General features: G+C 34.1%; 1 protein-coding gene across 1 annotated transcript in view; it reads left to right on the top strand.

Annotated features, from left to right (window-relative positions):
- The first annotated feature begins 827 nt into the window (after positions 1 to 827).
- Positions 828 to 12,079, top strand: part of LOC117120227 (transitional endoplasmic reticulum ATPase-like) — a 21,338-nt gene continuing 10,086 nt past the window's right edge. The window contains exons 1-11 of the mRNA XM_033265243.1: positions 828 to 926; positions 1,923 to 2,095; positions 2,298 to 2,378; positions 2,918 to 3,110; positions 3,550 to 3,681; positions 3,820 to 3,922; positions 4,657 to 4,790; positions 5,232 to 5,367; positions 6,377 to 6,489; positions 6,998 to 7,162; positions 7,796 to 8,131. Of these exons, the coding sequence (XP_033121134.1) occupies positions 1,929 to 2,095; positions 2,298 to 2,378; positions 2,918 to 3,110; positions 3,550 to 3,681; positions 3,820 to 3,922; positions 4,657 to 4,790; positions 5,232 to 5,367; positions 6,377 to 6,489; positions 6,998 to 7,162; positions 7,796 to 8,131 (1,560 nt within the window). The 5' untranslated portion in view covers positions 828 to 926; positions 1,923 to 1,928. The remainder of the gene's footprint in view (positions 927 to 1,922; positions 2,096 to 2,297; positions 2,379 to 2,917; positions 3,111 to 3,549; positions 3,682 to 3,819; positions 3,923 to 4,656; positions 4,791 to 5,231; positions 5,368 to 6,376; positions 6,490 to 6,997; positions 7,163 to 7,795; positions 8,132 to 12,079) is intronic.

Raw genomic sequence — 12,079 nt, 5'->3', positions numbered from 1 at the left:
GGTTGTAACTTGATTAAACTTTCCCGTAAGTTTCATTCACATCAACTGACCGGTTTTTGAAATATCTGGTGTATTGTTTGACCTTAAATCACTTTAATTGGTCCTCACACGCACACCCCACCATAGATTGACACTAAATATTAGGAGGCACATCCTTGATATATGGCCTATGCTTCGGCAAAGCATGGAAAAATTCTAAGCATGGGAAGTGACCAAAGTGACGGCCAGAAAAAAAAACTGTGCAAAAAGATGGGTAAAATATATGCAAAAAAAAAAGGAAAAATAAAAAAAATCAGAACAAAAACAATGGCTTTTCCAGTACTGCTGGGAATAATAATAATAATAATAATTTAATAATAATAATAATAACAATAATAATATTAATAATGTACATTATTTCTTATGTATCGCATAATACAAGAAAGTTTCCTTTCTGTGCTTTACATACCATGAAATATCCAAATACTGTACTACAAAGAGAACTAAAGAAAACGGCGAAAAAACCATAAGAATCATTTTCACTGCTCCATACTCCTGTACCTTGAAGCCCCAAAAGTTAGGAGCTCGCAGGAACCTCACTTGGTCCGATAACAAAATAAGGCGATGTTACCTCAGACCTCACCAGTTTACTTATAGTGATAATGACGTTAAATGTATCATTCATTTTTTGAGTAAGCTCTGATAAGTATCCTTTTTGCTTGGTCTAAAATACTTTTGTTTATGTCTTTAAAAAATGTGTCTGAGAATTATTTTTCTATGAAAAGACACCTTAATTATTAAACAACTATTGTAAAATTATTAGTTTATTTCAAACCTTTTACAGGAATGACGTTGCTACTGCAATTCTGAAGACCAAGTCTCATCCAAACAGGTTATTAGTGGAAGAAGCAGCCAATGATGACAACTCCGTCGTCTGCCTTTCACAGGTAAGTCTTAAGCGCTGTCCATACCATCAAATTTTCTTTAACAAAAAATTGTTGGTATGCCCATATATAGTCATGATGTGCCTACGATATATAATATGGTAACGATATGATGTCATCATGACCATATTTAGGCATGTCATGTGTTTTTGTCAAATAAAATTTGATAGTCTGGACAGGACTTTACATTTCACCACTGTTGAGTGTTAAGCTTTGTCCACACTATCAAATTTTAAAATGTGTGTGATGTGCCCATATATGGGCATGATTGCATATCACAGTGTTTGTTTAGCATAATTTGAATGATCAGGCTCCTTTCACTGTAAGACCTTGGGTATTTAATTATGCTATTAAACGTCAACTCTGACTTTTCTGTTTTATACTCGATTTTCAAAAAATATGACAAGTTTTTAAAAATGGAGATTTAATGATTCATCTCATACATTAAAAAAAAATCAACATTTCTCGATCTTCAATGGCAATGAATTTATCTTGAAACCACCTCTCATTATTTGTCAGCCATTGTTCCTAAATTTCTGTCCATCCAATCGAGTTTTCCATTGCAATCAAAGCACATTATTTTGTTATGTCTATCACACCCATATACTGTATGAGCAAATCACACAAATTTGTCACATAGCAAATTGCACAAATTTTTCACTAGCAAATCACACAAATTTGTCAGCAAATTACACAAATTTGTCACAATAAATCACACAAATTTCTGACATAGCAAATCACACAAATATATTAGAGAAAATTATCCAAATTTGTCACATGGCAAATAACACAAATTTGTCACATACCAAGTCACATACATTTTTCATTGCAAATCACAAAATTTGCTCACTAAAACTCGCACAAAGTTTTCACATAGCAAACACACAAATTTGTCACAGAAAATCACACAAATTTGTCACATAAGTTATGGACAGAGTTTTTGAACAGATGAATCTTTATAAGCACATGTGTAATGTTTTTTATTTGTTTATTTCCTAGGCTAAGATGGATGAGCTACAGTTATTTCGTGGTGATACAGTCCTGCTGAAGGGCAAAAAGAGGAGAGATACAGTCTGTATCGTCCTCTCGGATGACACTGTCTCCGATGAAAAGATCAGGATCAACCGTGTCATCAGGAACAATCTCAGAGTTCGTCTCGGTGACATAGTCAGGTGAGATATATTATATGTTCAACTGGATACAAGCACACGTGAGAATAATAAACTGCAGCACTTATTTGAGAGTAGGGCAGATGTGTTGTGTAAATCAGTTTATCAGGTAGTTATTGAAGGAGGTGCTTATTGGATTAAACCCGGATTTACCATAAATTATCCCTTCACATACATTGACCTAAATTTTGTTTTGTTTTTACAGTGTAGAAGGTTGTCCAGATGTAAAGTATGGTAAAAGAATTCATGTTCTCCCTATTGATGACACAGTTGAGGGAATCACAGGGTAAGCTATTTATTGATTCAGTTATTCTGTTAAGTCCTGTTCATACAATCAGATGTTATTTGACAAAAACAATGTATGTGATAAACCTAAATATAGTCATGATGACATCACACTATGACTATATATATATAGGAACATCATGGCTATATATGGGCATACAACAGTTTTTTTTGTCAAATGTGTTTTTTATTTTGAACTGTACACTATCGGAGAACCTACAATATAACCAATGTTCACGTTTATCAATGCTGGGGTTCTTTTGCATTGTGCTGCTTAATGCAATAAACAACCAGCAAGATCATCCCCGCTTTTCTCTCACTGGAATGAAGTTATCTGTGGGTTATCCTTGATGTGTTGTACATCAAAGAAATCAAAATCCGTTAAAAATGTTTACACAGAAAATGTATTTGAAACAATTTAATTAATTGTGTAGCTATAAATAATAATAGTAATGAAAAGCTAATATATCAATATATAATAAAAAATTAATAAAAGTTTTATAATTTGATTCATGGTTTATATTTTAAATTGCTTTTCAGGAACTTGTTTGAGGTATACTTAAAGCCGTACTTTTTAGAAGCCTACCGACCAGTGCGAAAGGGCGACATATTTATGATTCGTGGAGGTATGAGAGCTGTTGAGTTCAAGGTGGTTGAGACAGACCCAAGTCCATACTGCATCGTAGCCCCGGATACTGTTATTCATTCGGATGGAGAATTCATTAAGAGAGAGGTAAAATATTAGTTTGAATTATTTCATATTGCAGCTAATGAAAATCAGTTCCATTGTTTGCTATAATGTTTTTAAGATTGTTTACTATTCATAATAGGTGTCTGGATCATAGACATTAACCCACAACTTAGGAATTGAGTCACGAGGGATGTTATTCATCAGTAACGTCATCATCATCGTCATTATCATAATAACCATCATCATCATGACCATCATAATCCCCATCCCCATCATTCTCACCAGCATCATTATCATTATCATTTTTATCATAGTGGGTGGCACCTATGTCACATTCTCAATATCATCACCATTATCATCATCATAATCATAATCATTATAAATCATTTTCATCGTAGTCATCCTCACTGCCACCATGTGTCCTACTTCTAATTACACATCTTGCAAACATTTTAAATTTCTTTATTTAATCTTGTGACAGGAGGAAGAAGAGTCGTTGAATATGATTGGATACGATGATATTGGTGGAGTCCGCAAGCAGCTAGCTCAAATCAAAGAGATGGTAGAGCTGCCATTGCGTCATCCTCAACTATTCAAAGCCATTGGAGTGAAGGTACAACAAATAGTGATGTAGTTTACACATAAAAGACTTTATTTGCAAATGGCATGAGTGCCAAGTGTTAGCTAGGCCCTCTGTTGATTATGTTTTGAATACCATAGATAATCGCTGATTTCTGATATCTCTCTATAGCCCCCAAGAGGAATTCTTTTGTATGGACCGCCTGGTGTTGGCAAGACCTTGATTGCTAGAGCTGTGGCTAATGAAACAGGAGCATTCTTTTTCTTGATTAACGGTGAGCTATAACTTTATCTGCTGGTACATTGTTGTTTGTTTTATTGTCAAAGTGTGATGTATTTAGATTATATGTTTTTTTGTTTTATTTTTTTTAATTTAATGTTGAAATGTATTGTTCATTTTTATGTCAGCCCAACCCTCAGCAATAGATTAATGTGCAGTAAAACAACGGCAGAGACTTGTCCCTTTCTTAAAATGTGAGATATATATTTAATGTTTTTGATAGGTATTATATAACACAGATAAAGTTTATCTGTTGTGTTTTGCAGCATATACAATCTGGTTTTTTTTGTGACAATATTACCTTATTTTATAGAGATGATTGATTGATTGATTGGTTGATTGGATGAGTGGTTGGTACGTTAATTGATTTAGTGGCGATCTGATTTAATGACTGACTGTCTGAATGATTACTGACTGACTGAATGATTACATGATTGATTAAATGATTTTGTGGTTTATTGATTAAATGTTCGATGGTAACATTTATTTGATTGTTTGGTTGAATAGTTGAATGATTCTTTGAATGTTTGGTTGATTGAATGATTAGTTGGATGATTGAATGCTTGAATGAATGTTAGAACAATTTATTGAATGTATAATTGGTTGATTAGTTGATTGAATGAACAAAAATATAAATTACATAAAGGATTGATTAAGTGGTTGAATGATTGTTTGATTGAACAATTGATTGATTGAACAATTTATTGATTATATACATCTGATGTGTAGGCCCTGAGATTATGAGTAAACTTGCTGGAGATTCAGAGTATAACCTAAGGAAAGCCTTTGAGGAAGCAGAAAAGAACGCACCAGCAATTATCTTCATAGACGAGTTGGACTCCATTGCTCCAAAAAGGGAAAAGGTAGAACTTGATAAAGTAACAAAGACATAATGAATTTGATTATTGATTTACATGTCATGTTGATGATAATATACTATCTAAGTATTTGGCTAAGTATTGTTTATAATATACAAAAATTGTGCATTACTTACTTTATAGATACTATATTAAATGTAAGATATTTACATTATTTATTACCATTGTCTTAAGCCGGCACCCACTGCATCTGTGCGACAGTCATACGACCATCAGCCAACAAATTCAACTCCGTCACTATAAACTCTAGACGACGTGTTGACTCATTCACTTGTCACGGTTCATTTAACTGATACTTATTGTGTCATATCTCCTCATATTTTACTTGTGAAATGTAATTCAAACAGTTTTTTTTAAATAAATTTTGTACTCAAGTACATTTTAAGTATTGAAAAAAGAACTTGTAATGTCAATTATTAACTACAGACACATGGTGAGGTTGAAAGGCGAATTGTATCACAGTTGCTGACTTTGATGGATGGATTAAAACAAAGAGCTCATGTCATCGTCATGGCAGCAACAAACAGACCAAACAGTATTGATCCTGCCCTTCGTCGTTTTGGTAAGCGTAATTTCATATAACTTGCTTGATTACATTGCAACATTAAACAGATATATTATATAATTCTCATTAACAATTAACAAAAGACTGGAGATATAGTAGTTATTGGCTAATTTGGTAAAACTTTACTTCATATTGTTCGTCAAAATCTTCTTTTCCACTCTTATTAGCCTCTCCAAAGGAGTGAAGCTCGGGGAGGTTTGTTTGTACTCGTTTTTATTCATGTTGTTGTTGTCGTCGTTGGTCATTTGTTTATTACCATGATAACTAAAGTTTGGTAAAGTCTGATGGGTTTCAAGTTTGTCAGAATGCAAGATGGTAAGAAGATGGAACCTATTGTTTTTAGTATTTGTGTGTGTGTGTGTGAATATGCTAATTGCTCATTTGTATAATTTCACTAATAATTTAGTTAAAATTGTAATGTTTTTTTGTGTCGTCGCTGTTATACAGTAGTAAATCATTTGTTATTACGATAAAAAACAATTAGATAAGTTTGGTAAGTCTAATTGGATTCAATGACTGCCTAACGTGGTTTTTTTTTTTTTTTTTTTTCCAGCTACTTATAACTCATCCATGCTTTCTGTGTTGGCAATTAACTAGAATAACTGTACAAGTATATACCAGATTATTGTGACATTTTAGGGAACTTTCTAGTACAGGTCTTATCTAGCAGCTTTCTGTGATGTCAATTCAAATGATAACTTATTGTAACTAGGGCAGGTCTTATCTAGCATGGCATCATATTTCATAAACTTTTTATTTTTATCTTTAGCTCATGACCTATCCGATCATTCCTCCGCTGGATTTACTCTACTGGATTTACTCTTATAAGATCAACTGCCAGACAACAACAAAGTGTCTCAAAAATCACCGTGGGGAGGCTATGCTTTTACTGCGCAGTGTAAAAAAAGCATATCTAATTTAACTATTTTTTTATTTGTATTTAATTTATTTGCTCCCTTAATTTAACATTTTTCTTTACTGCATATCAAATTTAATTATCTTACAGGTCGATTTGATCGTGAAGTGGACATTAGAATCCCAGATGCTACTGGTCGACTTGAGATTCTTCGTATTCATACCAAGAACATGAAACTACATGATGATGTTGATTTGGAACAGGTGAGGACGCTGTGTTGTCTAGTATTGTTGACGTCGACAACAATTACCATGATATTGATAAGAATAATTCATACAATAATGACATAAATTTAATGATAGAAAATTGCTCCAAGTTGTAATATTCAAGTTTAAATGATGTAAAATGTATAACAATATTTACTATGATGTAACAATTTTACACTAATTATATAGTATTTATATGATATATTACACATCAATTATTTTGTTGTAAATACTTATATATAATAAATGAATTATTATTAAATACATTATTATAAATGATAGATTTGAAAATGTATAATGGACCTTTCCATACCATCAACCAAACTTTAAAATGACCAATCACAACATCTTATTTATTAGCCAAAGGTCCCACACATTTTAACAACAATTTCCAATGGCGGGATTTAGCAGAACCATTGTAGTGATGTTGGACTAATTTTTAAATGAAGTGAAACACCATCACTTAAATGATAATGATAGTTTGATTGACTTTGATTCATGTTAGGTTGGAAATGAAACCCATGGACATGTTGGAGCTGATCTTGCAGCTTTGTGCTCAGAGGCTGCCTTGCAGCAGATCCGTAACAAGATGGATCTCATTGACCTTGAAGATGAACAAATCGATGCTCAAGTCATGGACTCTCTGGCTGTGACTATGGATGATTTCAGGGTAAGAGGAATATTACCACCTAGACTTTCATGTGAAGAATGCTAATTTCTAGTTAAAAATGATTTGCAATGTTAAGTTTGCTATATGCAAAAACCATGATTATGATATATTTTAACAATGTTTTTAGAGGGTGCTCTATCAATACAAACCTTGCATATTAAAAGAAAATACAATACATAAATACAAAAATTGGATAACCCTTAAGCTTGATTCCATTCAATCGCTACACCGTCGCTACAGTGTTTTCAGTGCAATTGTTGTACTGCGTAGAAGTCTCAGACTCAATCGGGATCACTCCCCGATTTGACCGACTAATCAGCATCACCGAAAGCTGTCGGCGATAGCATGTAGCGATTGTATGGAAACCAAGCTTTGTGTAATGTAGTAATTTAAAATGATTTAATACACAATTTTATTTTAATAAGATGATCTCCTTTTTGTTTTTTGTTTATAAAATTCCTCCAAAAAAATGTAAGGATTTTAAATTATATTTTTCATCATCACCTTTTTGTTTATTGCTCATAAAATTCCTACCAAAAATGTAAGGATTTTAAATTATATTTTTAATTTAAGTCCAAAGAATATTATATAGAGACTCAATGCCTAAAATTCTGTTATTTTTTTTGCCAACAGTTCGCCCTTAGCAAGAGCAGCCCAAGTGCCCTGCGTGAAACAGTTGTGGAGGTTCCAACTGTCACCTGGCAAGATATCGCTGGTCTAGATAACGTGAAACGAGAGTTGCAAGAACTGGTACAATACCCTGTTGAACATCCAGACAAGTTCCTCAAATTCGGAATGACACCAAGCAAAGGTGTGCTCTTCTATGGTCCGCCAGGTTGCGGTAAAACGCTTCTCGCCAAGGCCATTGCCAATGAGTGTCAAGCTAACTTCATCTCAGTCAAGGGGCCTGAGCTTTTGACCATGTGGTTCGGAGAGTCAGAAGCTAATGTTAGAGATGTTTTCGATAAGGTACATTGCTGCTAATTTTGAAAAATTTTAAAGATATAAACATACAAAGACAAATAATTGTATAGCTGGATGGGAGGGTCTGGGGCCGATTTATCCAAGTCAGCTTAAATTCGTTTTAAGTCAATTTTTTTGTTTAAGTAAGATATATTGATATTGCTTAGCTTAAAACTTGCTTAAAAAAAGTTGATTGTACGCATGTGTTACGTTACGGCTCAGAATAACTAACAGAGAAGAGATCACAACTTTTGTGTATTTACAAAATATATATAATTTATTTACAATGCCATTATAATACGGTAATTAAACAAAGATAGAAATTAAACATATAAATGAGCTTAGAGGATGGTGGTGGTTAGAACCTGAAGCAGCAATTTAAGTATTTTACTTACAGATCAGAGAGGAACTGAAGCCGGACAAAATAACAGGGTTCCAGGTAATAAAGATGTCTTGAGTTGTCTGCACTGGATCCCAAATTACAACTGAATTACTTAGGGTAGTAAGATCATTTAAGATGTGTGTGACACCTTGCATATTAAGAGTCTCATCCAATCAGGGCACCAATTCCAACAAGTTTAGCAAACTAATCCACCAATTAAAAGCTGCAGTAAAGTGTCCGATAAACATATACATAATTAAGGTAATAAATAAGTGGTTTGGACCAACTGAAAGTAAATGTCCAGGATGTGAAACCACATTCAAGTCTTAGAGATTCCAAGCTCAGTTCATTTACCTTGTGTTAATTAAATACTGCCCACGGGTAAAGGAACTTGTGTGTCATAGGACAATAGCATACTGTAGGATAATAATATTTATGAGCTTTACAAAGTAAAACAAATTAAAATAAGGAAACAGTACTTTCCTAGAAAATGTTGAGTAAAACTTAAGGTCATAAAAATGCTAACTACAAAATATTATATTATATAATTATTTAAAGAATTTAATTAAAACTAGGCAAGGATGTAACACACCCCCCGCCTGAGAAAAGAAAGTTTGTATATAAACTTTCGTGTTTACTCAACGTTAGAAGTTACGTACATTAATCAGCTCTAGAAAGAGCATCCGCAAAGATGTTGTCTTTGCCTCGAATATGAGTAAGTTGCAAATGATACTCTGCTAACAACAACGACCATCTTAGGACTCGTTGATTCTTATTTTTCATTCTATTGATAAAAGTTAAAGGATTATTGTCCGTATATACAATTATAGGAAAAAGTGTAGTGTTCAAATACACATCAAAGTGATTAAGTGCCAGTACCATTGCTAGGCACTCTTGTTCAATTTTAGAGTAGTTTCTTTGATGCTTGTTAAATTTCTTCGAATAATAGCACAATGGGTGATCAAGTCCGTCATCTTCTGCTTGCATTAATACGGTACCTGCTCCCAAGTCGCTTGCATCCACAAAAAGTTTAAATTGTTTTTCAAAATTTTGAGTGCTCAATACGGGACTATTCATGAGTAGTCCTTTGATTTGTTCAAATGCTACATCGCAATCCTTGGTCCAATCAAATTTAGCCCTCTTTGTCCGAAGACTTTGAAAAGTTCTCACAAAATTTTCGGTAGTAACCTGCCATGCTCAGAAATCTCATAAGTTGTTTCTTGTTTTCTGGGACCATGAAGTTATTGATTGCTTCAATTTTAGCATCTACATGTTTTACAGTTCCACTTCCAACTACATGACCAAGGTAGATTACAGTTCCATGTCCAAACTCGCATTTCACTAAATTAACAGTAATGTTTCTCTCACGCAACCGCTCAAATAGCTCTCGCATTATGCGCAATTGGTCTTGCCAGGTGTTAGTATAGATTATGATGTCATCGATATAGGCATCACATCCATGGATATTTCTAATAATTTCGTTTATAAGTCGTTGAAATCGTGGCAGAGCGTTTTTCATTCCGAGTGGCATACGTGGGTACTGGTACAGGCCGCTATTAGTGACGAATGCAGATATTTCCTTGGCACGCTGGGTGAGGGATATCTGCCAATATCCTTTCAAAAGATCCAGTGTGCTCACATACTTGGATCTGCCAACTTTGTCTTTACAATCTTCTATTCACGGTAAAGGGTAAGAGTCAATTTTTGTGACCTGGTTGACTTTTCTATAGTCTGTACAAAATCTGAATGATTGTTTATCAGCTTTAGGGACTAGAAGGCAAGGCGATGACCATTCGCTCGTACTGGGTTCAATAATGCCATTCTTTAACATGTAATCCACTTCTTTTTGCATAAGTTCCTCTTTCAATGGATTAGAACGATATGGGTGTTGCTTAATTGGCGAGATATTTTAAAAAATCTGAACATTGTGGAAAACACCAGTTATTTCTCCTGGAACATCAGGAACAATCATAGTCCATTATCAAGCTTTGCAATTCAGATTTTTCTGTATCACTCAAGTGCATTGGTTTAAGGTCCAAATTGGCCAGCACATCTGAGTTTTCAAGTTTTGCACTGCAATTGCCTCTAAGTTCCTTAGCGCCACCATATTTATCGTTATAATCAATATCATCAATAATTCCGTCATTAGGGGTATTAGTTAAAATGGTAGAAACAATTGGAGCAGTAGAGCGAGGAGACTTTGTCTCATCTCGTTCTTTATATAATTTCAACATGTTTAAGTGGCAAAGTCTACTTTTACGTCGCCTCTCTGGGGTTTCAATTATGTACTTAACGTCATTTAGTTTCTTATTAACCCTATATGGACCTAAAAATTGAGCTTTCAAGGGCTCCTTAGGTACAGGCAACAATACTAAGACTTTATCTCCCGGCTGAAAACTCCTATCTCTAGCCTTGTTATTGTAATAAGTTTTCATTTTATCCTGGGCATTTACTAGGTTTTTCTTAGCTAGCTCCAAAGCATTCCTAAGCCTAGATTTAAAATTAACAACATACTCTAAGAGATTCAGGGGTGACGATTCGTCAAGTAGAGAATCCTTAAGTGCTCCTAAATGACCACGTACATTATGCCCAAAAATTAGTTCAAAAGGGCTAAAGCCCAATGAATCTTGTACTGCTTCTCGAGCAGCATATAAAAAAAAGTGCACTCCGTCATCCCAGTCTTTTGAATTCTCTACGCAAAAGTTACTTAGACCATTCTTTAAGTATGCATGAAAACGTTCAAATTTTGCACCCTGGTATTCGGGATGATAAGCGCTTGACTTAATTTGATGAATGTTTAATTCATACATAACCTGCTGGAAAATTCCAGACATAAAATTGGACCCTTGATCTGATTGGATCGTTTTAGGCCAACAAATGTAAAGAATTTGAGTAAAGCTTCAACAATTGTCTTAGCTTTAATGTTGCATAATTGGATTGCTTCTGGAAAGCGTGTAGATGCGCACATAATTGTTAACAAGTATTGGTTACCTCTTCTTGTCTTAGGAAGGGAACCAACACAATCGATGATGACCCTGCTAAAGGGTTCACCAAATGCAGGAATGGGTTTTAATGGTCCTCATTTGGTTTAGCTTGCTTACAACCTGACAAGTATGGCAAGTATTACAATAATCAGTCACATCAGCTCTCACTTTTGGCCAAAAGATGTGATTTAGGATCCGTTTATAGGTCTTATTAATACCCATGTGGGACGACAGAGGTCCCCCATTATTAGCTAGGCTCAGAATTTCATTCCGTATATTTTTGGGAACTACAATTTGATGCACTGTTTGCCAATCATCTTCGTTAGATGAATTTTGAGGCCGCCATTTTCTCATGAGCAGGCCTGAATTCGTGTAATAACATGAATTTGAATTTTGAGCTTGTTGCTCGGAAAGTGCAGTTTTAAATATTTCATATAATATTATATATATATATATATATATATATATATAAGTTCAGAATCTTTATCCTGTTCTAAAATAAGTTGATTCCAATTCAACGGTATGTCAACAGTGTCAATAACCTTTGGTTGGTTAGTAATCAGGCCCGTAGCCAGCATGCTTCAAGGG

The sequence above is a fragment of the Anneissia japonica genome, unplaced genomic scaffold (assembly GCF_011630105.1).
Source record: "Anneissia japonica isolate Jap-2015-1 unplaced genomic scaffold, ASM1163010v1 scaffold3798_len331662_cov138, whole genome shotgun sequence".
Lineage (NCBI taxonomy): Eukaryota > Metazoa > Echinodermata > Crinoidea > Comatulida > Comatulidae > Anneissia > Anneissia japonica.
The sequence above is the reverse complement of the archived record's forward strand: the minus strand, read 5'-3'. Positions and strand labels throughout refer to the sequence as shown.